We start from the raw sequence: 23,103 nt of genomic DNA on the forward strand, positions 1-23,103 counted from the left end.
ACCCATGAATGTCGTTAAACGGCACAGCACGCTTCACTTAGTTCTTGTAGTCGAAAAGAGCCATATGATAAAAACCCAAGCCTCTGCCTATACTGACTGACTGACTGACTGACTGATTGACTGACTGTATTTTACCACACATCCATAATATTGCTTGTTTCTTCCAGCGTCATGCAAACCGGTTTCACAAAAGACGAAAGAAGCGACGACACACAAAGACTCACAATAGAACAGCAAGTGAAAACTAAACAACGCGGACCAGATCGTCCATGCGTGTCGTCGTTTGGCCTCCACTGGTCAAAAAACGTTGACCAACCATACATTAATCTTGGGCTAAACCGGGCAGAATCCAGGCCAATGTCTGAGCCTATACGGTCGAATTCAAAGTCATACACTCAAGGTTGTCGCACGGCGAGATGTGAAATATTGCTTCAGTAGTTTTAACCATTTAAGGCCTATTTAAAAAAATAAATAAATAGGCCCCGTTCTCTCTCTCACCTCAAACTGACTCTGACTCAGTTGCTACTGTACCAACCCGACCAGAAACAACAGAGTATTTGCTTCCCAGCTGACTGTAACGACCCCGTGACTAATTACCAAGAGACTAGAGACGACGCTAAGCTGTACAAAAGCTAAATAGACAAGCTAGCTGCTACTCTACGGTTATGACACGACGACAAGTCACTCTACATAAGTCTTTTCATGCAGTCTACTTTGACCTACCTAAACTATCACACACACAAACACACACCACGCACACGTACACACACTCGCACACTCGTACACGGACGCACGCACAGACGCGCACACAAAATATCGACATGACAATCTGGCTTCATTGCACGATTCCCTATACAGTAGTGTCTGGAGCATTCTCCTGATTGTTGTGCCCCAGCAAAGTATGCATGCACACACACACACACACACACACACACACACACACACACACACACACAAACACACACACACACACACACACACACACACACACACACACACACACACACACACATGCAGTACATAAACACACACGCATGCTCAGACACAGACATGTTAACACAAAGTCGCTCCATCTCATGCCCTGCCATCTCAACGCAGCAAGCTGTGCTGTCTGTCATGTTAGGCATTCACATACACCCCCCCCCCCACACACACACACACACACACACACATGCACGCACGCACACACACTCCCAGAGAATCAGAAATTCTTCTAAACAGTGACTACAGTCCCCTTTCATCTGCCCTGTGTGTATGTGGGTGTTGTTGTGTGCGTGTGTTTGCGCACGCATGTGTGCCTGCGTATGTTTCTCGGTGCATGTGTAGTGCATGTCAGTGTTTTTCTTTGCTTGTGTGTGTGTGTGTGTGTGTGTGTGACTGTGTGTGTGTATTAGTGTCTGCATGTGTGCGTGCGTGCATGAAAAAGGGGGTTTGTGTGTGTGTGTGTGTGTGTGTGTGTGTGTGTGTGTGTGTGTGTGTGTGTGTGTGTGTGCGTGCGTGTGCAGGTCTCCTTTAAAGGGCAGGGGGTGGCAGGTGTGGGACGACAACAACACTGGGGTTCATATTATGACAACACCAACACTGGGAACAAGGACGTGGGTGGCGGAGGAAGCTAGGCAGAGGGGCAATAGGAGGGGGGCATCAGGGAGTGAGGGGGGGTGGGAGGGCGCGCGAAGCGAAACTGGACAGGATAACTGGAAGAGTCTGTTTCTGTCGTCTTGGTTCCATAAAGTCACAAAAAAATATGTTGAACATCTGAAGTCTGCACAGCGAAGGCGAGGGGAGGGAGCGGACCGGACTGGACCGCCGTAGACGATGGGTTGGAAGGGGCGCTGGATGTATTAATACCCCTGGCAGGAGGAAAAGGAGGAGAGAGAGAAGCGAAAGAAAGAAAGAAAGAAAGAAAGAAAGAAAGAAAGAAAGAATGGGAAAGGAAAGGAAAGGAGAACAAAGGAATTAAATCAGGAAATAATTATAAAGAATTTCTTGTTTGTTTGTCTTATTAATGTGCTTAAGGACCACACAGTGATTAACCACTTAAGCCCTATTCTAATATTCAAAATATTCAAAATAGCTGATCTACAAGCTCATAACACATTAGCCTGGGACCAGACGAATCTGCAAGTGCAAAAAAAAAAAGCACTCAGCTGGCTACGCGAGGCTAATAACATATCACAGTGCAACGTGCCGTGAGCTTGTACTTTGAGACACACATACGGCCGGGTATTTATCATTATTATTATTATTGTCTCGGGGGCAAACAACACGGGCATCAACATTGCGTTTGTGAGACAGATCTGTCTGCTTCCATAGTGCTAAACTTTGTTCACGTATTGGGGTGCAGAGACCTGCAACAACCACCATCTAGACAGGACGTCTGAATATTCTTATTTCAAGCTCCCGAGCCTCAACAAGGGGCCAAATCCACACAAGAAGTAGTCTCGCGTTACCAGACTGTTGCCTCCCACAATTTACAAATGTTTCCGGCATACAGTCTGGGACTCGGAAGCTCTGATAATGTGTAAGGGGAAAGCGGATGCCCCTCCCCTACCCACTTCCGTTTTAGCATTGTGCAGTGGCGCAAAGGAGTCCGACTGGAATCAACGAATCTCATAAACATCGTTTATGTCTACTAGTGTCTTCTTTCACAGTTTTTTCGGCGTTAATTCCATGAAACCTTTCTCAGTTTTCTGTGATAAACAATCCTCGCACTAATAACATGAATCTACCGCTCCTATGGCTATGCTTCCGCCTCGGTTCTGTTTCCACTGGGACTACAGGTCCGCGGGCACTGCGTCGTGATTAGTCGAATGTCTTTCCGGTCTGAACAACTTCCGTTAAACAGCTTTCGGGAAGTGGAGTTCCAGACTCTATATAGCATTCAGAGATTGTGGAATAGTTGTCTGGTGACGCGAGACTACACAAGAAGTGTCTTTGTTTGCACCTCCAACACACTCAGATGACATCAATTCCTTTCGGCCTCTCGCGTTACCACAAATACAAAATCCACGATGGGAGCATCCATACTGGAGCGTGGATTTTATCATTTTTCCACAGTTGACGTTTTGATCCATCACCCAGCCCAGCAGGATATGGTATGCGCGCGTCCTTTGTTTTGACACCTGTTTCATCATTTCCCTTGCCCACATAATAGGGTGTGACGCCACTATAATAGCTAAAAGAATCCTTACCTCTCCTCCTTCTCCTCCCTGCTCCATCCCTCCATATTCCCCCTGAGGAGACAGAGAGACAGTCTGACATGAGAATCAGGTGGAGTTAATTTAGGCGAGATCAGAGGATAGGATGGTGGGAAACTAAATTACGGTTATATCTTCCTGGGGCATCAATCTACTCTACTGTACTAAAGCTTTATGCTTCATTAATTATATTAAGCAAGAGGACTGCAGAAGTCAATGCCACACTCTCAACAAAGGTTCTACTGCATACAGAGCTGACAAAGGTGATATAGCTCGCTTCATGCAGTATATTATGGCCCCTAAAAAGGTAAAATGGTATAATGGTGCATTTCCAGTACATTGTGCCTTTATCCAAAGTGCTTTACAATTTGCATTGCATTCGCCCATTCATTGCTTTTTTTGCTAAGAGTGTATAGATTTCCTGCAGCCATTGTTATGATGAGTAGAGATTAGTGGTGTGTGCAGCAGGGGTGCATCAACTTGTACGCTATTTCATGCTCATGACAATGCTCTGCATCCTCAACCTGTAGTTCCAAAGGAGTCATCCCTATATGTTCGGGGTTAGGGTTGGTGTTAGCCCATTCGATCCGAGAACGCATCTCTGTCATTTTAGATTTCTTTGGCTATTAAAAAATAGCAGAATACTATGAGCTTGTAAATCTGCTTTTTTTATCGTGAAAATGTGAATATATATATATATCTTTAAAGTAAACATTTTCATGATTTTTCAAAAATAGCAGATCTACGAGTTCATAGCACGGCAGAGTGCCGCTCTATGAGCTTGTATATCTGCTATTTTTGAAAAATAGCCAAATAAATCTAAAATGACACAGATGCTTTCCCGGATTGAATGGGTTATGGTTAGGGTGAGGGCTGAGGGAATGTAGTCATGCTCCCGTTCCCAACACTTTTGCTGGTGTGTGTGTGTGTGCGTGCGTGTGTGTGTGTGTGTGCATGTGTGCGTGTGTGTGTGTGTGTGTGTGTGTGTGTGTGTGTGTGTGTGTGTGTGTGTGTGTGTGTGTGTGTGTGTGTGTGTGTGTGTGTGTGTGTGTGTGTGTGTGTGTGTGTGTGTGTGTGTGTGTGTGTGTGGGGGGATACATCTTCACTTATATATTTGCCCTGTGCATAAAAGAAAAGCCTGGGTACTAGGCTATACGGTAGCTATACGGTATGCTATTTTGGTGCATGCTATATGCATATATTCTGTATCTCATCCATTATACTAGGGATGCAGGGGAGGGTATACGTACCACCTGACAGAGAGGGTTATCAAGGTTAGACATGGAACTTGAGAAGGTTTAGTTCCTAAATTGTTTATAAGACCATGCACACCAATGAGTGAGCGTCTGAGAGTGAAGTGCCAGCGATATGTTAGAAAAAGTTAAAAGGTTATTCTCTATAAGCTAGTATTCTACTTTTGTTGAAGGCTTTTATCCAAAGCCTTTTACAATACTGTTGAGTTAGGGCTGTCCTCATAGTCGATTAATCAATTAGATATTACTCTTAAATCCTGTCAGTCTGTAAATTCCGATAGACATTAGCCATTCAGAAATCAACATTAAAGTATTCAATTCAACTCAACCTGAAAAGGCTGATCTCTGCATGATTGTATGCAGCAAACACAATTTGACAGATTTAAGATCTGATTAATCGACAGATTCCTATGACAATTAGACAACTAAAGCCTGCAGCATACACCAACAAAGACAAACACTCTTTTATACTTGCTGCAGCTCCATTCTGAGTTCTGAATGCTAGACTCGCCCACAGTACATTGCAGTGGTTCTCAAACTTTTACATTTCCTTAACTCTCAGAGTTACAGACCTGTAAGGGTCCATTTAGAACCCCCTAAAGGAACCCTGAGGGTCCCTGGACCCCACTTTGAGAACCACTGGTATATTAATAGTGTTGACACAGTGATTTTACCACCTGGAGCTCTGCTGTTTATTTACGTCAACCTCTGATGTACTACATAAATTGTCTTGGAAATTTCACCAGATACAGTGGTAGATGGATTGACTTTGTTTAGGGTATGCTGCAGGGCTAAGAATGTATTTAATTGCAGGACAGCCCTACATGTGAGTGAACACAATAAGCTACGATATGAATTGTGTTTTGAATATCTCTATTGTCCTTATGACGCTCACTTAGTTTGGTGTGTACCATTGACCACAATAGGTTAGGTTGCTAGCATGCAAGGTAAGCCCTCTTTAACTCCTGGGCCCACCAACCAACCCAAGCCCACCCAAATCATGACCTACAGACAGTCTGACCCTCCACAAAGTTCTGTATAATAGGCACCTCATATACAGGCTCATATACGGGCTCCTCCTATCAGGGCAACACAGAAGAGACAGACAGACAAACAACAAACAAATGAACACAACAAACTGATTAGCAAAACAACAGCAACACAATGGGACAGAATGAGACAAGACGGGCCACCACAACATTATGACATCACACAGCACATCAAATATATAGCTGTTAAAACAAAGCAGAAGCTAAAACATATAACATCAAAAAGCTTAAAGGCATAGTGTGTAACTTTGCCCCGTGTTTACATAACAAAACAATATGTTTTTTTTACCCATCAGTTCCCTCTATACCAGCAGTCATCAGCCACTGGAGTAGTGTGGTGGAGTACCTGCTGTATTTTGGTGTTTTCACTGTTTGTTTCGGTAGACGGGCAAGTTTAAACAAACACCAAAATACAGCGAGAGGGCAGTGTGTTTGTGCAGGTAAACATGACCACACTACTCCAGTGGCTGGTGATGACTGCAGGTATAGACGAATCCGCAGCCGCTTGACACCGCAGTTATGACTGCATACAGGCAGCGCGTCTGTAGATTTGTCTATAGACGAATTCACAGAGCGAATCCACAATGCCTTTAAAACGGGTGTTTTGATTTTGTTACAAAGTTAAAGCTATATTCTGACAGTAATTATTACTATAGTATTTGTTCAGAAACAGGGGTCTCTCCAGCTCTTTTATAAACAGAAAATAACATTTTGAATGTTTGTTACTGAGCAAACACTATAGCAATGATTGCTAAAAGAAATATCACCTACATCCCTATAAAAACAGGATTCAAATTATTAGAAGGCTATTGAATGTCATCCCACAAGGGAATATCATCCCCTTCAAAACCTAATACATAGTTTGAACCTACAGTTAGAATGAAATAAAAATAAAAGCAGAAAAAAAGCACAATTTCACAAAATGATGTTCACACTGGTTATGCAAGACTGTTCATTTATCCATAACAGATAAATGGATTGACAAAATCAATGTCAAAATAAGTAAAAGAAGGAGGCCAGGACGGACACTCGAGGACCTTTGTTTTTTATTCAGTTGTTTGTGTTTTAATTATATTCTTTATTAACTTCTTTGTACGTTTTTTGTATAGGGATGTTTGTCTTTCACGGTTGCAGGCAGCACAGGTGGGAGAAGGTCCAAGCCAAATGTCCTAGTTATAGGACAATAGAGTTCACCTTGACCTAGATAAAGGCAATGATATCATGGTATTGAATGGCCGTTACAATTTTCATCATTTTACCCATATAGCTTTCAATGATGGAGGTGGATTAAAGCTCATGTGACATGATACTACCTATATAGTGGTATGTATAATAGTACTTTACAGTATAATCAATAGATAGATGGTGCAGTACTTGAATTGGTGTTTTGCAGGGAAAAAACGCCATCTAGTGGCTGATTTTGTGTGGATAGTGCTTAGTGCCCGACTGATATGGAATTTCTGGACCTGATACTGATATTTGAATGAGTGATATTTCTGATAATTTTCACCCAGCGGATATTTTTCTTCATGGAGTGTTTTCTGATAGATATTCTGATAGATAATCTGATATTACAGAAAAAATCCCCACACAGCTCACTTCCACTTCCAAAATAGCTGACCCAAAAGCTCACAACGCGTCACATTATGACGTGTTGTGAGCTTTTAGATCTGCTATTTTTGCAATGTTTGAAAGCTAGAGGTTCAGGGCAGGCCGCTATGTATCCCTCACACCTACGTCACACCGCCGATCCGACCAATATGTCTCAGTCTAGTGTCGGGGGATTGTCCGAGTACCCGTTGTACCCGTCTGTCTGTGTCCCATTGGTGCCCATATATGGAGATGTCTGTGTGTACCCGTGTCCCTTTTATGCCCATATATGGAGATCCCTGATCATCATTAGTATATGCCCATACCCTGTATGTTGGCATGCCCACATAGCCTATGGGCATATTGGTTGTATCGGCGGTTCTGGACAACCGGATATCCAAACAACTCGCTCGAGTCCTTGAAGAAGTTTGAAGTCGGTCGGTCCCATATTTATGCACATGACCATATTATGTGCATAGTGGTCGGACCTATGGCTCTGGACAACCGGATCTCCATATATACCTATATATGGGCATATTTATGGTTATGTCTGAGTCATGGTGAAATGCCTATACTGTACGGTATATGGGCGAAACGCCGTATCGGGTTTGTCTGCATATATGGGCGTATGGGGTCTGTTTATGGTTATGTCTGAGTCAGAGTGACGTGGCTGTGCTGGGCCACCGGCCAGCTGGTCCTCCCTTGAGACAATTTGAATATAGGATGATTGAAAGATTTTTTAAGATTTAAAAAAAATAATTTGAGGACACTTTTTTTTTTACGTTAGTCAGTGGTTGTGAATTCCCATATTGTTAACACTAATTGTAAAAAGCATTGCAATATTATCAGATCTAGGCTACTGTACAGTCAGTATGAAAGGATCACCAGGGATGCTCCTTCATGCTCCCATGTTGGACTGACCTGGTTGACCATTCCGGTTGACGCGGCTACGTTCTCAACCCCCTCCACGCCTGCCTGTGTCATGTCGGCTCCGGCCACCCCTCCTTCCCCAACGATGTTGGCTTGATCGGTGGTCCTGTTGGCCACTGTAAAACATAGAGTGCTGTTTTTAATCCTCCTTTACACCTTGTTTGTTAGCTGCAGATTTTACTGCGTTAAATGTTTTCTTTTTTTTTATCACTTTCTGTATACATACAACACCACACACACACACACACACACACACACACACACACACACACACACACACACACACATACACACACACACGCACACGCACATGCACACGCCTTACTGTACCTGTGTTCATTCCTGACATAGCTCCTTCCTTTGTCTTGCTGCCTGAGGAAGAGAAAACATAGATACTATCAGCATGTGAATCACATGTCATCTTCTGGAGCAGACTAGACCAGTGGTTCTCAAAGTGGGGTCCGGGGACGCCCAGGGGTCCTTCAAGTGGTTCCCCAACCAAATGATTGATAGTTAGGAATAGAAAACGTGGTTACATGTGGTTACATTTGCACACAGTTAAATTAACACTGATGAAATGGTATCAACTGGGGGTCCTTGAAATTAAAAGGTTTGAGAATCACTGCTGTATTTCCATAAAAATCGTCTCTTTAGGGGTCCCTGGCATATCTTTTCAAATGGGGCTCCGTGGGCCAATATGTGTCAGTTTGGGGGTCCTTTACTTGAAAAAGTTTGAGAACCACTGGACTAGACCACACAATAACGTTATTATCCCACATTGACTCTATTGATCCCTGTGGGGAAATGCCTCACTGCATTTGACCATGATGAGCAGTGGGCAGCCACAGAGCTCCAATTCTATCCCATAGATCAACTTGTAAACACAGACGAGACACTGAGAAATGCATTTACTGTTCAACCCATTTAGACCTGCGGCTGACTTTAAAAACGCCTTCTAAATCATGACCTAGGTCTTCTGAAAAAACAATTTTGCTTGCTATATACTGTACATAGCAACAAGAACCCCAAAAGGGCTTCCCGGCTTGAAAGGTATAGTTACATAATGGGGTTCCAGGTCTAAATGGATTCACTGAATCCAATGAAACAACAGTGATTGATATTGGAATACATTTTACTGTATATTGCCAATGTAATCTGGATGAAATTATATGTTATTTTGTGCAGCTGTATACATCTTGTAAACGTGTTTGAATTGGATTCACCACACCTCTGAGTAGCTACCACCCTAACCTACTGCTGAGCGTGTTCCATTATGACCCCAGACTGATTAAATGCTTATATAATCTGAAGCTGATGGAGAGAGAGAGAGAGAGAGAGAGAGAGAGAGAGAGAGAGAGACACACACACACACACACACACACACACACACACACACACACACACACACACACACGGGAGGGAAGGGAAGAGCAAATCCACACCACATTCAACCTGCTGTCCCTATTTTGGGCTTGTCATTGTATTAAAAAAAAAAGGTCAAAAATGTTCATCAATCTGTTGCAAATCTACATAAGCACCCACTGTAACAGTGTGTCCAATAATTGACAAAGTCCAAGAATGCAGTTTTTTCGTAGTCATTTGCCTCAAATAAGACTGGCCAAAAAAAAGAAATTGAACTAAGACATGAACACTTGACAGCTAAACTAAGAAAAAACTAAAACAAACCTAGAACTTAAGAACTTTTTTTTCACCCAAGGCCCTGGCAGCTCTGCCTTGGTGTTGTCTACTTGTTACCCCTAAGTCAAACTGAACATTGTTTGCACTTCAAGGCCCCTGGGTCAGGTGAGACCCACCCACATTGATTAGTAATTGGCATCCATCAACTCAACAAGGCTAACCAACCACGGCCCATGAGTTAGTCTGTTGTACTGTAAAACCAAACAAACTTGCAATGCATTTCCATGCATTGTCAATTAATTCGCAAAACAATTACGATAAAATTATACGGTACAGATAAGAACATAGCCTACAATACTGTCTGAACAGACACATCACCTCCAAACTGGGCCTGATGACAATCGATTATTGGAAGCAGCTGTGCAGTGTGTGCTTGCAACGTCCCCTTTATAGGGCACGGCTTGCCCTGTGACGCTCACCATGGTGCAGTGTGATGATGAGTTGTGAGCTTGTAGATCGCTGTTTTCCACAATTTCCAAATGCTATTTACTGTAAAAGTCTGGAACTACACCACCCGGAAGCTGTCATTTGTTCGGCGTTTCCGTTCATGAAAATATATTTAAAAAATATCTTAACATTTTATTTTAGAATTTCCATTTCTGATAAGCAGCAAGCTATATTATGCTTAGATCATTTTGATTCATAGTAGGACAAAAGATGATACGGAAGTGGGGAGGAGGCGCGTGATAATTTTCAGAGATTTCTTGCTCCAGACTGTATGACGGAAGCATTTGAAAATTGTGGGAGGCAGGCAGCAGTCTGGCTCGCGAGACTATTCGTCATATGACAATTGAGTACTGTATAATAAGTGTTTGTGTTCTTTTCAAATCAGTCACGTTTTTATACACCGGCAGTGGGTGAAGTGTCAGGGTCCTCCATACTGTTTCAGTTCACAGCAAACTACAGTATACAGTACACTACCCCCCTCTTTCTGCTTCATCTCTCCCTGTCGCTTCCTACTTTCATCCCAACCTCCTCCTCCTCCTCCTCCTCCTCTCTCCACCCCACCCCTCGCTCGGCACGCTCCCTGTGGCACAGGAGACACGTGCTTGGGCTGATGGGTACTGCAGTAGATCCAAACACATGTATTATCTCTCTCTCTCACTCTCTCTCTCACACACACACACGCACGCACGCACGCACGCACACACGCTCGCACGGACGCACGCACGCGCATGCACACGCACACACACGCACGCACACACACACTGCGATGATGACGATTCTCTCACTCAGTGGAAGGAGAGCGTCTCTGTTCTCACTGGGCTCTGTGAGATATCTGTTGTGTTGCATCAGCCTGTTTGTAGCATTCTTCCGTCTATCTGAATCAAACGTATTAAGTTGACTTGCATTCATGGCAGAATTATAATTTAGAATTATGTTACGGAGCAGAAACAGAGGTGATAGTGTTCATGAAAAAACGTCCTCCTGTCATTATGTAATGATAGACCGAAAAATATCTGAGCTGAAGTCCAGCAAGATACAGTTGTAGTAGAACAGTGAATGATATCTCACACCACAAGACATGTTATTATTAATGTTAGTATTATTATTATAGTTTCTTTTTAATATAATAACTATACAACGTCACTGTCGGGTGTAAACCTTGTACGTCCAGAATGTTACAGTACTTGACAGGTTCAATTGGTTCAATATTTATAAAACCCACAGACAGGCTCAAGCTGAACTTGCATATCGGCTATTTTCGCTGCTTTTGCTGGATCCTGTTGAATGACGAAGAAGGCCATTCATTTTCGGGAGGAAAAGAAAATATTACAAAATAAATAATAACAGTAATGTGTTGTTGTTACAAGATTTCTGGCCAACAGCAACGACATAATACATTTGATTTCGGTGGCATCATTCAGCTATAAATACTGGTTCCTATTTCAGTGAATTGAATTTTGTGGGCTGAACAGTTTTTGCTGCTACGCAAAAATGTCTGACACACATCTCCATACAGTATATGATTAGGTTGGAGGTGTATTACACTCACACGTACAACACTGCTACAGGAAGCTATTCTTGTACTACAGGTCGACATTCAACACCGCCGGGGCCTCCAAGCTCGCCATCGAGCCCTGTGCATTGTAACAAAGCGTCACTTTGGGTCGCGGGTCGAAAACTTTATGAAAATTACATTTATTTATGAACACACTTAACCACTATCCCCTTTCAGATTTAGAATATGCCAGATCTACAATCTTGCATTGCATGGCGACGCATTATGAACATGTAGATTGGCTATTTTGGCTACTTGACTGCGTGACTCTTGCATGATTCATCATGCAAGAGTAGGAGCAGTAAGAGTATTCATTTAAGTAAAGTTGAAATATGGAGATACGAGATTTCTGCCCGGCAGCGACAAAAGTCTATACTTCTTATGGATATATGTTGGTACTTATATTCAAGATTCAAAATTAGAGTTGTTACATCCCATATACAGTACAGGTACTGTACACAAGAGTACATTTTCTTTCGGGGGGAGTATTTTCTGGCACCCAGGGAGGGTGGAATTGCTTTTCCAGCTTCACCCAGCTGATGGCTACTGATTTGACGAGTGCACGGGGACGCTGTCCTGCTCAGGGACACTGCGGCACGTAGAGTGGGCGTTGAGCCGGGTGTCGAACCGGGAACCTTTATGATTCGAGAGACTGTCATTGGAGACTGGTGAGTCAGTATGGCCCCCGGGTGGAATTGTTTTATTTCTAACCATAAAACATACTATATCCACTAGGGTCAGTGTACTGTGAAATGGCAATGCAGAATTAACTAAAAAACACACGCACGCAGGTTCTTGCTGAAGTATGCAATCTAGTGTACACTGTAAAATCCTCAGTGTATCTCGGAGTGTGTACAAAATGGTCCATTTAATGGACCACCATACGGGGGTTCTATTTGGACACAGCTGGGTGATCGGACCATTGACCCGCCCCACTTCAGTGATTATAGCCCCCCACCCCCCCTCTATCCTTCTTCTCTATCCATCCTCCTCTCCCTCTCCATCCCCCCTCTCTCTATCCACCCTCCTCTCTCTCTCTCTCTCTCTCTCTCTCTCTCTCTCTCCCTCTCCATCCCCCCTCTCTCTATCCATCCTCCTCTCTCTCAATCTCTCCATCCCCCTCTCTCAATCCATCCTCCTCTCTCTCTATCCATCCATCCTCTCTATCTATCCATCTACCTCTATCCATCCGCCTCTCTCTCTCTCCATCCCCCTCTCCCTCTATCCATCCATCTATCCATGTATCTCTCTATCCGACCTATTCTCTCTCTCTCTCTCTCTCTCTCTCTCTCTCTCTCTCTCTCTCTCTATCCATCCATCCTCTCTATCCTTCCCCTCTCTATCTATCCATTTATCTCTCTAGCCGACCTCTCTCTCTCTCTATCCATCCATCCATCCATCCATCCATCCATCCATCCATCCATCCATTCATCCATCTATCATCCCCCTCAATCTCTATCATCCTCCTCTCTATCTATTCCTTATACTTAACGTTTTAGTCCACCTGTCCTTCTGTCCGTTTAACCTCCATACATGCACACACGCATGAACACACGCCCATGCCCACGCACTGACACACTTTTAATGATGTTCTCTCAGTTTATCACCCCCCCCCCCCTCTCCCTCTCTCTCTCTCTCTCTCTCTCTCTCTCCATCTGTTCAGGCACGAGCCACAGGGCTGGAAGCTCACAGATTCTATGATATAATACCTTTCCTCCCACCGCTCTCTGTCTCACAATCTATTTTCTCCCATTAATATTTTCCCTCTGTTTACTAAGGGCTGTTATTTCTTACATCTCCTCTCCTCTCCTCTCCTCTCCTCTCCTCTGCATGTCTGTGTGGGAGGAAGGTAGTTCGTCATCACAGCATCCTGCACTGGTCGGCAAATCCTGCTGCAGCGTCACGTACATGCACATATATCAGGCACATGTGTACAACACACACGCACATACACACGCACAGAGGAGTTGGAGGGGGGGGGGGGTTTATGGGAGAGCAGATTGCTGCAGTGCTCAGCTGATCTCCATGCCCTCCCTGGCTTGCTACCTCCCCCCCACCCGCCACCCATGAAATCCACTATGTCGCCACACGCACATGCACGTCATCACTTGTGTCTTTTTTATTGTTGACACACTGGGCCTCCTGTAAGAGTCACTAGTCTGTCTTGACTAAGCCAGACGGACGGATGGACAGACAGACTGATGGGCGGGCGGACGGACAGACAGACGGACGGACAGACAGATGAGCGGACGGACGGACGGGCGGACGGACGGACGGACGGACGGACACTACACAAGTCGATTCCGGAGCGTATAGGTTTAACGCAGACAGCGCAAAAATAGACCCTGTGACACACTCTCGGAGTCAAGTCGTCACTCCAGACTTTTCGACTGCGCGCTATCATAGTTGTTCTATCATAGTTGTTCTATCATAGCTGTTCTATTATAGCTGTTCTATCATAGCTGTTCCGCCACACTGCAGACACTGCCTGCCTGCTCTATAGAACTGACCCCCCCCCAAAAAAACTGCCCACCCCGCCCCCGCCCCCTTTTCGGTTTCGGTGGCCCAGCGGTGACGCAGGGGGTAACCTTGAGACGTTAGACACACTCAGCCGAGTCCAGTGCCATCACTGACTCATTCCCCGGAGCGCCCTCCACTCAACCCCCCCCCCCCCCCCCGCTAGATATAGGTCTGGTGAGAGCCGTCTCACCACAGGATCCTGCAATGCCCCCCCTCCTCCTCCTGGCTCCTTCACTCACTCTGTCCTCCATTTCACTGTTTTCTTTCTCTTTTCTTCATCCCCCGGCTCACCCTCTACCACCATCAGCACCACACTGCCGACCGAGATGGGACTGGGATGGGCTTTTTTGCCGGACCAACCCTTCTGCTAACAGCTCTCCTGTTGGTCCTTCTAACCCCCCCTCCCACCCTCCTAATTCTTCTCTTTGCCTCTCTCTTTATATCTGTCTCTCTCTCTCATTCCCCCTGCACCAGTTCTGCACCAGTTTTCTGCCCATCCTTCCTCCTCCTTATATCCCTCATCGAACCCATCCAGCCATCATCCATCCATCCATCCCAAGAGGAGAGAGAGGAGGACTCCCATGTCAGTGCTCCTTGTCCCAGTGAACCATGGAGGTACATACCTACATACATCACCCCTTCCTTGGTCTTGGCGGCGGCCTCTTCTACGCCGGCCTTGGTCTTCTCCGCGGCGGCTACCACTCCCTCCTTAGCCATGGAGAACCCCTTCATCAGTACATCCATCTTGGGCGACAATTATAGTGGGCTCCCCTGCTCCGAAACGGGCCTACTGCTGGCTGAGTGTGCTGGCTGGGCTGGCTGTTAGAGAGAGAGAGAGACTGTGTATGTGTGTGTGTGTGTGTGTGTGTAGGTGTGTGTATGTGTGAGTGAGTGTGTGCGGTTATGTGTGTGTGTGTGTGTGTGTGCGCGTGTGTGTTTGTGACTGTGTGTGTGTGTGTGTGTGTGTGTGTGTGTGTGTGTGTGTGTGTCTGTGTGCGTGTGGGAGAGACGAGTGAGTGTGTCTGCGAGTGAGTGAATGAAAGAGAGGTGTGTGCGTGCACGTCTAGTGTGTGGATATAGTCGCGTGACTCCTCCTTCCGTTATAGTGCTGCAATGAGAGGCTGAGAGGACCGAGCAGCAACGTTACAGCACACAGACTGAGAGGAGATGGGAGAGACGGAGATGATGGGAGAGAGTGTGTGTGAGAGAGAGAGAGAGAGAGAGAGAGAGAGAGAGAGAGAGAGGGGGGGAGCAGAGAGGGAGGAGAGAGCAGAGAGGGGAGGAGAGAACAGCAGGCGTGCTTGTGACGGGAGAGGAGAGAGAAATAGAGAACATGCTGGATGCTGCAGCATTTCGAAGTCACGCTGCAGCTGATAGGCCCCCTCCCCCTCCCTCTCTCTCCATCACTCTCTCTCCATCACTCTCTCTCTCTCTCTCTTTCTCTCTCTCTCTCTCTCTCTCTCTCTCTCCCCCTCTCTCTCTAACCTGCCCACTCAAACCTCAGCATAAACCCCAAGACTAACCGTTTGCATATTTGATTAGAATTAGCCTCTCTCTCCCAAACAGCTTTCTCTGTGATGATATGTAAAGTGTTCTGACAGGAGAACGGCTTATGTTATCATCATCATCGCTTGAGGAGCAGAAAATAACAACAACCCTTTCATATGTGATTTAAAATATAACGGCCTGGCAGTGGTGTAAAGTAACTTAGTACATTTACAAGTATTTCCAATATTCAGTACTTTTACTCCACTAAATCTCAGAGGCAAATATTGTACTTTAACTCCACTACAATTATTTGAAAACTTTAGTTACTAGTTACTTTGCATGTATAAATTATTATAATATAAAACATACATTAACCACTTTAGCCCTATTGCATACATATAGGCTATTTGAAAAGAGACGATGTACAAGCTCACAACACCTGTTGTGTGCTTGTAGATCTGCTATTTTACAAACATTTTAGTACTTTTACCTTTGGTACTTTAAATATATTTTGATGCCAATACTTTTGTACTTTTACTCAAGTAACATTTTGAACACAGGGCTTTGTACGTATTTTTATATTCTGGTATTGCTACTTTTACTGAAGTAAAATATCTGAGTACTTCTTCCACTATACTGCCAACTGGTGTTATTTAATCTTCAGAAAGCATAATTCATCACACACCATCAGGGCATGTCCCAAAGACATGATTTGAGAGGGACCGAAACCTGTCTAATATTTTGTAGTGCCAAAAATAGCTCATCCAGAATAAATTAAGCATTAGTGTGGGCTCCCTGGCAGCCATTTTCCCTTTGGTGAGATGAGAAAATGCACTGTCATCCTCTCCCTGAGCGAGTGACAATTAATTAAGACCCCCACCCCACCTCCCCATCTGTCAAATTATGGCCATTCAGCAACACAGGTTTTTTTTGGGGACGGGTGTGTGAGAGATTATTGTGACAACAATATGCATGCACCGTTCTTTTTTTGACCCAGACATGAAGCTCAATCAGATCTCCAGAAATGTTTAAAGAGACGCTGACAGGGAGAGCAAAAGGAAAAATACATCAGAGGATAAATCAATAAAATCTTCACAGTTGTGTGTAAAAACAAGTAACAAAAAACAACCAAAACTAACAAAAAAAAACAGGAGTAAATGCAATACTAGTGTTTATGTGTCGTTATAGAATTAGGGCTGTTGCAATGGGGGAAGCTATAACTTGGAGCCACACTCCCCTCTAGTGACCAACACAGGGATGGCATCATGACGCAGCACTTTGATTCAACAGATTTCTTTCCCATAAAAGGCACAACTCAGGACTTTCATGGCCAAAATAAATAATGAAATATCATTGCTCTGTGTCTCTCTTGCTCATTCTTGCCAACCTTACTCCATCACTTTCACCCGTCTATAACCACCCCCCCTTACTGTCTGTTTTTCAGTTAACCTGCCTGCACACTACTGTGGTGCATTTGATGACAAATGCAATGCTACAGTGATTCATTCAGCTTGAAGCGTTTGAATATAAAAAGAAAAATGTGCTAATTCAAATTTAAATTTTGTATTGAATCATAACCTTATTGTTAACCACTTTCAACAGTGTCCACATCTTGGGTATGACGTGGTATAGGCAACCACAATATTATTATTAATAATATTAATATTAATGCGTTGTCACACTGTGTTGCAGATGTAATTGTAACGCTTGTAGATTTGTATTTTTGGCAATGCATGAATTAGGCAACATTGTTCAACTGCAGTAACAGCGTGACTGTTTTTTGCACCTTAAATTCTGTTTATTTAACCACTTCTATACATATCCTCTATACTTACGATTAAAGGAGTAGTTCACCCAAGAACTGGCTTATTTTCTATTAATTACACACCCCATGAAGCCTTGAATTCATGGAGATGTTTTTGCTTTTGTCGCATTCAAACAAGACAACAATTTGCGGTCAATAGGAGACTCAGTAGGACACTCCACTGGTCATTTTTTGGGGCGGACTACTCTTTTAAGCATCACATAAATGATTCAAATACACTAAACAAGATGGATACTACCTCAGCTATCTGCGACAAGTGCAAATTGGAATGCTGCACTTAAACTCACATGCCCTAAGTTATACAAGATTTGGGAATGAATATTTAAATGGTCCCCTTTAATAATTGATAAGGAAGTGACCCCTGACTGTGTCCTTGCTATTTTAGGATGCTCTGAAAGTTGCTTTGAGCTACCATATGAGACCCAACAGGCTGTTATGTTTGACATGGTTGTAGCTAAAAGAGTCATGTTGATAGAGTGGAAATGAACTTCTTCCTGCTTTAGGACATGGTTCAATGGCCAGGCTATCTGATACGCAAGCTCTGTGTGTATCTCGGTGTATGCATTCAGTTACATATTTTATTTATGTATGTGTAATTAACTGACTCTTTTTTTTAAATGTATCTCTGCCTGGAAAGGAAGGCCACCATAGGGTCCACCACAAACTCAAACAGTTACAGCGTCTCTCATACAGGCTAAATTATTTCTCTCGCAGCTTCCTTATGTTCTGAAAGCTGCACCCCACAACTGACAGTCTTGGTTAGGCTACCCGGCCTGGCAGAGATCTGCACTTCGTCTAGCTAGGACACTTGTCTAGGGCATCTACATATGATGTATCATGTGACATGTGACATGATACTGACATGAAACTGACCATAAGTAGGTCGGGAGAGGCTTATTGTCTCTGTGATTATTATTTTTTCTTTTTAACTGCAAAACGAAGGGTATTTATTAAATATAGTATATCATATACATTTAAATATATAATGTTTTATGGTCATGATTTACCGGGAGCCTGGATGGCTTGATTTTATGCTTAAAATTATTGATATAAATATGTTTGGAAATCTGTGGAAATCTTGGTAAAATGATTGTGCTTTTTTGAGTGGAACCACAAAATGGCCGCCACTGCTGTGCCCTATTACGAAAGAATGCATCCAAAGATGACTGCTCCCTTAAATACATATTTTCTATCGAAATAGACAACTACCTGTCACTAGATAATGACAACTGTTTATTAAGAATAATTCATTGCAATTCACTGACCGGCTGCAACTGACCCCCACAGTTGGAACATACCATTTTGATCAAGATAAGGGGAATACAAGTTTTGGGGAAAATATAATGCCTTGTGGAATTGGTCATCTTGATTTGCCTTTTTTGGTTCTTTTACAGTCATTCAATAATCAATACAGATAGACACAGAGACATTTCATAATACATATTTTAACAATTATTTAATTTTGACCAGGGAGCAGGTATAGCAGCTGCCATGCCTTTACATGCCCAATGTTGTTTGGTGCTTCCATCATTATGGTCTTATTGCCCGATGTTACATTATATGATGGTGGCTCCCCCTGCTGGGACAGACGAGTTATGCATCTATCCCAGACCAACTGGGTCTATTGAGTGGAAAATTGACCGTGTGATAAGTGCATGATCAACTGGACGAGTCAATGTGACATGTACTGTATGCTTCTTCAATAATGCATATTGAATATTCTGTGATACACATGGTTGTTGTTTTCTCATATGTATGCACATGCCGTATATGAACAAAAGATATGTATAGCCTAGGGGTCTTCAACGTCTTTCAGGCCAAGGACCCCCATCTGAGAGTGAGACGAAGCAGGGACCCCCACTTTACATATTGTATACAATTGGGTATTTGCAGATTAAACTTTTTCATAGATAGCTTCATAGACTTGTTTGACACTATCATCAGTGTTGAGTAAATTAAAGTGTTTTGGTTTGTTGACTTATCTTTTCTATTAATATGTTGGATTCATGTTATTTTCAGACCTTTAACCACTTAAACACTCGATACTTAGTAAACTTGACTGTTGGCTCAGTACTTGGTCTGCTCTTTTTCCCCTCTACACCAAACCTATTTGCCAAAAAAAGATTGTAGATCTGCTATTTTTGGCTAATGTTTCCCTCAGAATAAGGATTCTAGGGTTCATTTGGAGCCCCCCCCCCCCCCAACTCTGAGGACCCCCTGTTGAAGACCCCTGGTATAGCCTATAGTCTTAAAGATAATCAGTAGTATTAGTAAAACATACAATAGACAACAATGCTTTTGAATATGTGTTAATTAACCACATGAATATGAGAATTATGGAAGCTCTTTAAAGTAATGCTACCAGTACCAGTGAATGAGCATTATAGAAGATCTATAACTACTTTAACCCCAGCGTCCATATTCTGAGGACATTAGCCAAAAATAGCTTATCTACTAGCTCACAAAGCTATTTTTGCCGAAGACATTTGGTGTAGATGGAAAATGTGGTCAGGTTGTAACTCAAGACCAGTTTTCTAAGACTACAGGGGGTTTAAGTGGTTAATAACAATAATAATAATACATACCATTTATATAGTGCTTTTCTGAAAGGTAGAAAAAGGGTATTATGATTAGGGAATAGGTAGGGAATGTGAAAAGGTGGGTTTTGAGTGTGGTTTTAAATGTGGCGAGGGTGGGGGCAGCTTTGATTTGAGCTGGGAGTGAGTTCCATAGGTAGGGGACGGCCACAGAGAAGGCCCTGTCACTCCAGGTTCGTTTCTTTGTCTTGGGGACATCCAGGAGGTTGGCATCACCCAACCTGAGGGAGCGGGAGGGGGGCATGGCGTTGGAGGAGTTCAGAAAGGTAGCGGGGAGCCTGGTTGTTGAGGGCCTTGTAGGTAGTGGTCAGTAGTATAATGGTTAAGGCAATGCTATGAGTAACATTACCGCCTGTTATAGATCAGAACACCGCTGAACATGTTGTGGCCGCTTACGCTATCATGGAGCTTCCAGCCAGCAGGTATACGCATGTAAATCCTGTCTTTAGGCCCCACCTCTACGATGGCTCCGTTAGATATGTACTCAACCTGTCCAGGATTACTGTAGCCACAGTTATAAGTGAGACTCTGTGTATCTCTAAACATCTGGATGCACTGATGCTCCGATGACGCTGGCACAGAGAAGGCTGCAGTAAATCGGAAGTAATAGACTCCATATTGTGATGCTGTGAAGACACCTAGAGAACACACACACATTCACACACATGCACGCACATCATTACACATTGAATACAACTGTTTGAATAACTACAAACTACAACTGTTTCAACTAGCGTTAAATTCTTTGATCATGGTGACATTTTAAAACACAGCTGTTACTTAAGTTAAAACCAATGAAATTAAGTTCTCTCACCCTATCCTGACTACTGATTTCCATGGGGAAATCATTAAAGATTTATTTAGATTACTGTCCAAAAAACAAAAAATATATGTCTGAAAACCATTGAAGATAATTATGTGACAGGACCAAGGAAGAGTGGGCACCTCAGTGTTAAATTGGCTATTTTCCCCAAAACGTTAAAAATAAATAAAAGTAAAGTAAAGTGATTAGAACATGCTTAAACATTCAACAATTAAGGTCAAAACCTGTATATCCAGTTTTGGGGCATAAACAAGAAGTTGAAGGATAAAATTAAGTCTTTAATAATGATGTACCGTGCATGTTCACATCATGTATACTTTACATAGACAACTTTTCAAATATATACATTTGTTTTACCATTTTGAACAAAATAGACAATTTTACATCGAGGTGCCCAGATGTCCCTAGTGCCCAGCTATCCTGTATCCGACTAAACTCCCACCTACCTGTTTGTGGATCATAGTCCTGGTAGACGTTAGTGATGTGCCTCCCGTAGACCACAGTGGTATCGGAATCAAATGGTCCAACAACCCCAGCATTAGACAAACCAGCATAGAAGGCCACCTTTATTTGTGTGTCTGTCAACACAGGAGCATTATCAAATTATTATAAAAGCCAAAATTATACTATTCATCATACAACAAATGTGTGCGCTTGTAGATCTGCAATTAATACATGTGTTGTCAAGCAGTATAGTGGCTTTTGTCCAACTATCAGCTTCCACAAACACAGTAATAAAACTTAAAAGTTGCTACAGTACTCCATCAAACATTCTTGAATCTAGTGGTATTCTTATGAGTGAGTTTGTGAATATTCAATATGTCTACAGAAGGATCTTAGTTCACTAAGTTCAGTAAGAGTGGGAAAGGCATTCTGAGATAGTCACAGTCTTCAAAGCTGCATTCAAGTAGGTTTTTATTTTTATTAAATAAAACACAATGCCAGAATAGTAAAAAAAAAGTGGGATTTGATCTCTCTTTCTAGCTTTTTAAAGGTCTAGTATAGTAGGACCCAGTATGAGTGCAATAGTCCAATTTACTTAAAGGGGCTACACCATGAATTTCTTTTTTTTTTAGGTTTTTAGTATTTTTTGGGCTCCCCAGTGTCTCTTGTACCCAAAACAATATTTTTTTTAACATTCAGTCATTCATGCTCATTTCATGGATTTCCTGAATGGGCGTGTCTGAACAGGCCATTTCAGAATGGCTGTGCAAGTGATGTCACTTGCACTGATTTTGCATTGACGATGGCCAGACAGAATTGCTCAGTAGCTCCCCCCTGCCCAATAGGACGTTTTGGTATTGCAGCTGAAAAAGCTTGGAATGACAGACAGTCAGATTGTGAGAAAAAATATCTGGATGTTTTTTAGGCTTACAACCTGTTTAAAACGTATTAGGGGGCAATATTTATATATAATATATATTTTTTTAATTCATGGTGTAGCCCCTTTAACTACGTAATAAAGACATGATTTTACCTTTCAAGAAAGCGTTAGAAAAGGGCAACATTTCCTGCAATTGGTTCTCACTGGCAGTGGACAGCTGAGCATGGTGGGCTGAAACTGAAATAAGCACAACATTAGTTAAACAATGAAAAACAGCAAAATCAAGTAAAACAGTAATAGAAAAAGGAATAACAATACAGCGATAATAATAAATGGAATCAACTAAATGCAAAAGTGATGGAACCACATAACCATCCTAACCTGTATTGTCCTTTGCCATGCCTTCTATCTCGCGTTTGGCGATGGTCAGTTCCACTCGAAGATCGGTCGCCAAGTTCCTCTGCTCCTTGGCTTCTTCCTCGCTGGCTGCTACCCTGGCCTCCATGTTCCTCAGCTTCGCTCTCTGCTCTACCACAATGTCTCTCAGCTCCTCCATGTTCCTCAGCCTCTCTCTCTGTCCCACCACCATGTCCCTCAACTCTTTCAGCTCGTTCCAGATTTCAACATTGCTCTCTCTCTCATTGACCCACGATCCACTCTCTCCCTGAGCCCCAGCCCCAGAAAGACACAACAGCAAAACAAGCAAAGCCCCACGACTATTCATCCTGAAACCAGAGTCACTGAAGATATCATGCAGCCAGCTTTTATACTCTTCCCCTTCCTTGGACATGTCATTGTACCCATGTA

At 43.1% G+C, this 23,103-nt stretch overlaps 2 protein-coding genes across 2 annotated transcripts; both read right to left on the reverse strand.

Annotated features, from left to right (window-relative positions):
- Window positions 1-1,741: 1,741 nt before the first annotated feature.
- Window positions 1,742-14,983, reverse strand: sncgb (synuclein, gamma b (breast cancer-specific protein 1); the record flags this gene model as incomplete). Its single annotated transcript, XM_084078465.1, has 5 exons — window positions 1,742-1,850; window positions 3,192-3,233; window positions 8,011-8,135; window positions 8,350-8,391; window positions 14,863-14,983. 5 exons carry the CDS (start codon window positions 14,981-14,983, stop codon window positions 1,842-1,844), a joined length of 339 nt encoding a protein of 112 aa, XP_083934591.1. The 3' UTR covers window positions 1,742-1,841.
- Window positions 14,984-15,339: 356 nt separating this feature from the next.
- LOC311059569 (uncharacterized protein) lies at window positions 15,340-22,900 on the reverse strand (the record flags this gene model as incomplete). Its single annotated transcript, XM_084077577.1, has 6 exons — window positions 22,678-22,900; window positions 22,450-22,533; window positions 21,419-21,550; window positions 20,499-20,787; window positions 20,301-20,370; window positions 15,340-15,396 (listed from the first exon to the last, which is right to left on the reverse strand). The coding sequence occupies exons 1-6, from the start codon at window positions 22,883-22,885 to the stop codon at window positions 15,340-15,342; spliced, it is 840 nt and encodes a 279-aa protein (XP_083933703.1). The 5' UTR covers window positions 22,886-22,900.
- Between the last annotated feature and the right edge of the window lie 203 nt (window positions 22,901-23,103).

Source organism: Gymnoscopelus microlampas (assembly GCF_963454915.1).
Source record: "Gymnoscopelus microlampas genome assembly, chromosome: 14".
Lineage (NCBI taxonomy): Eukaryota > Metazoa > Chordata > Actinopteri > Myctophiformes > Myctophidae > Gymnoscopelus > Gymnoscopelus microlampas.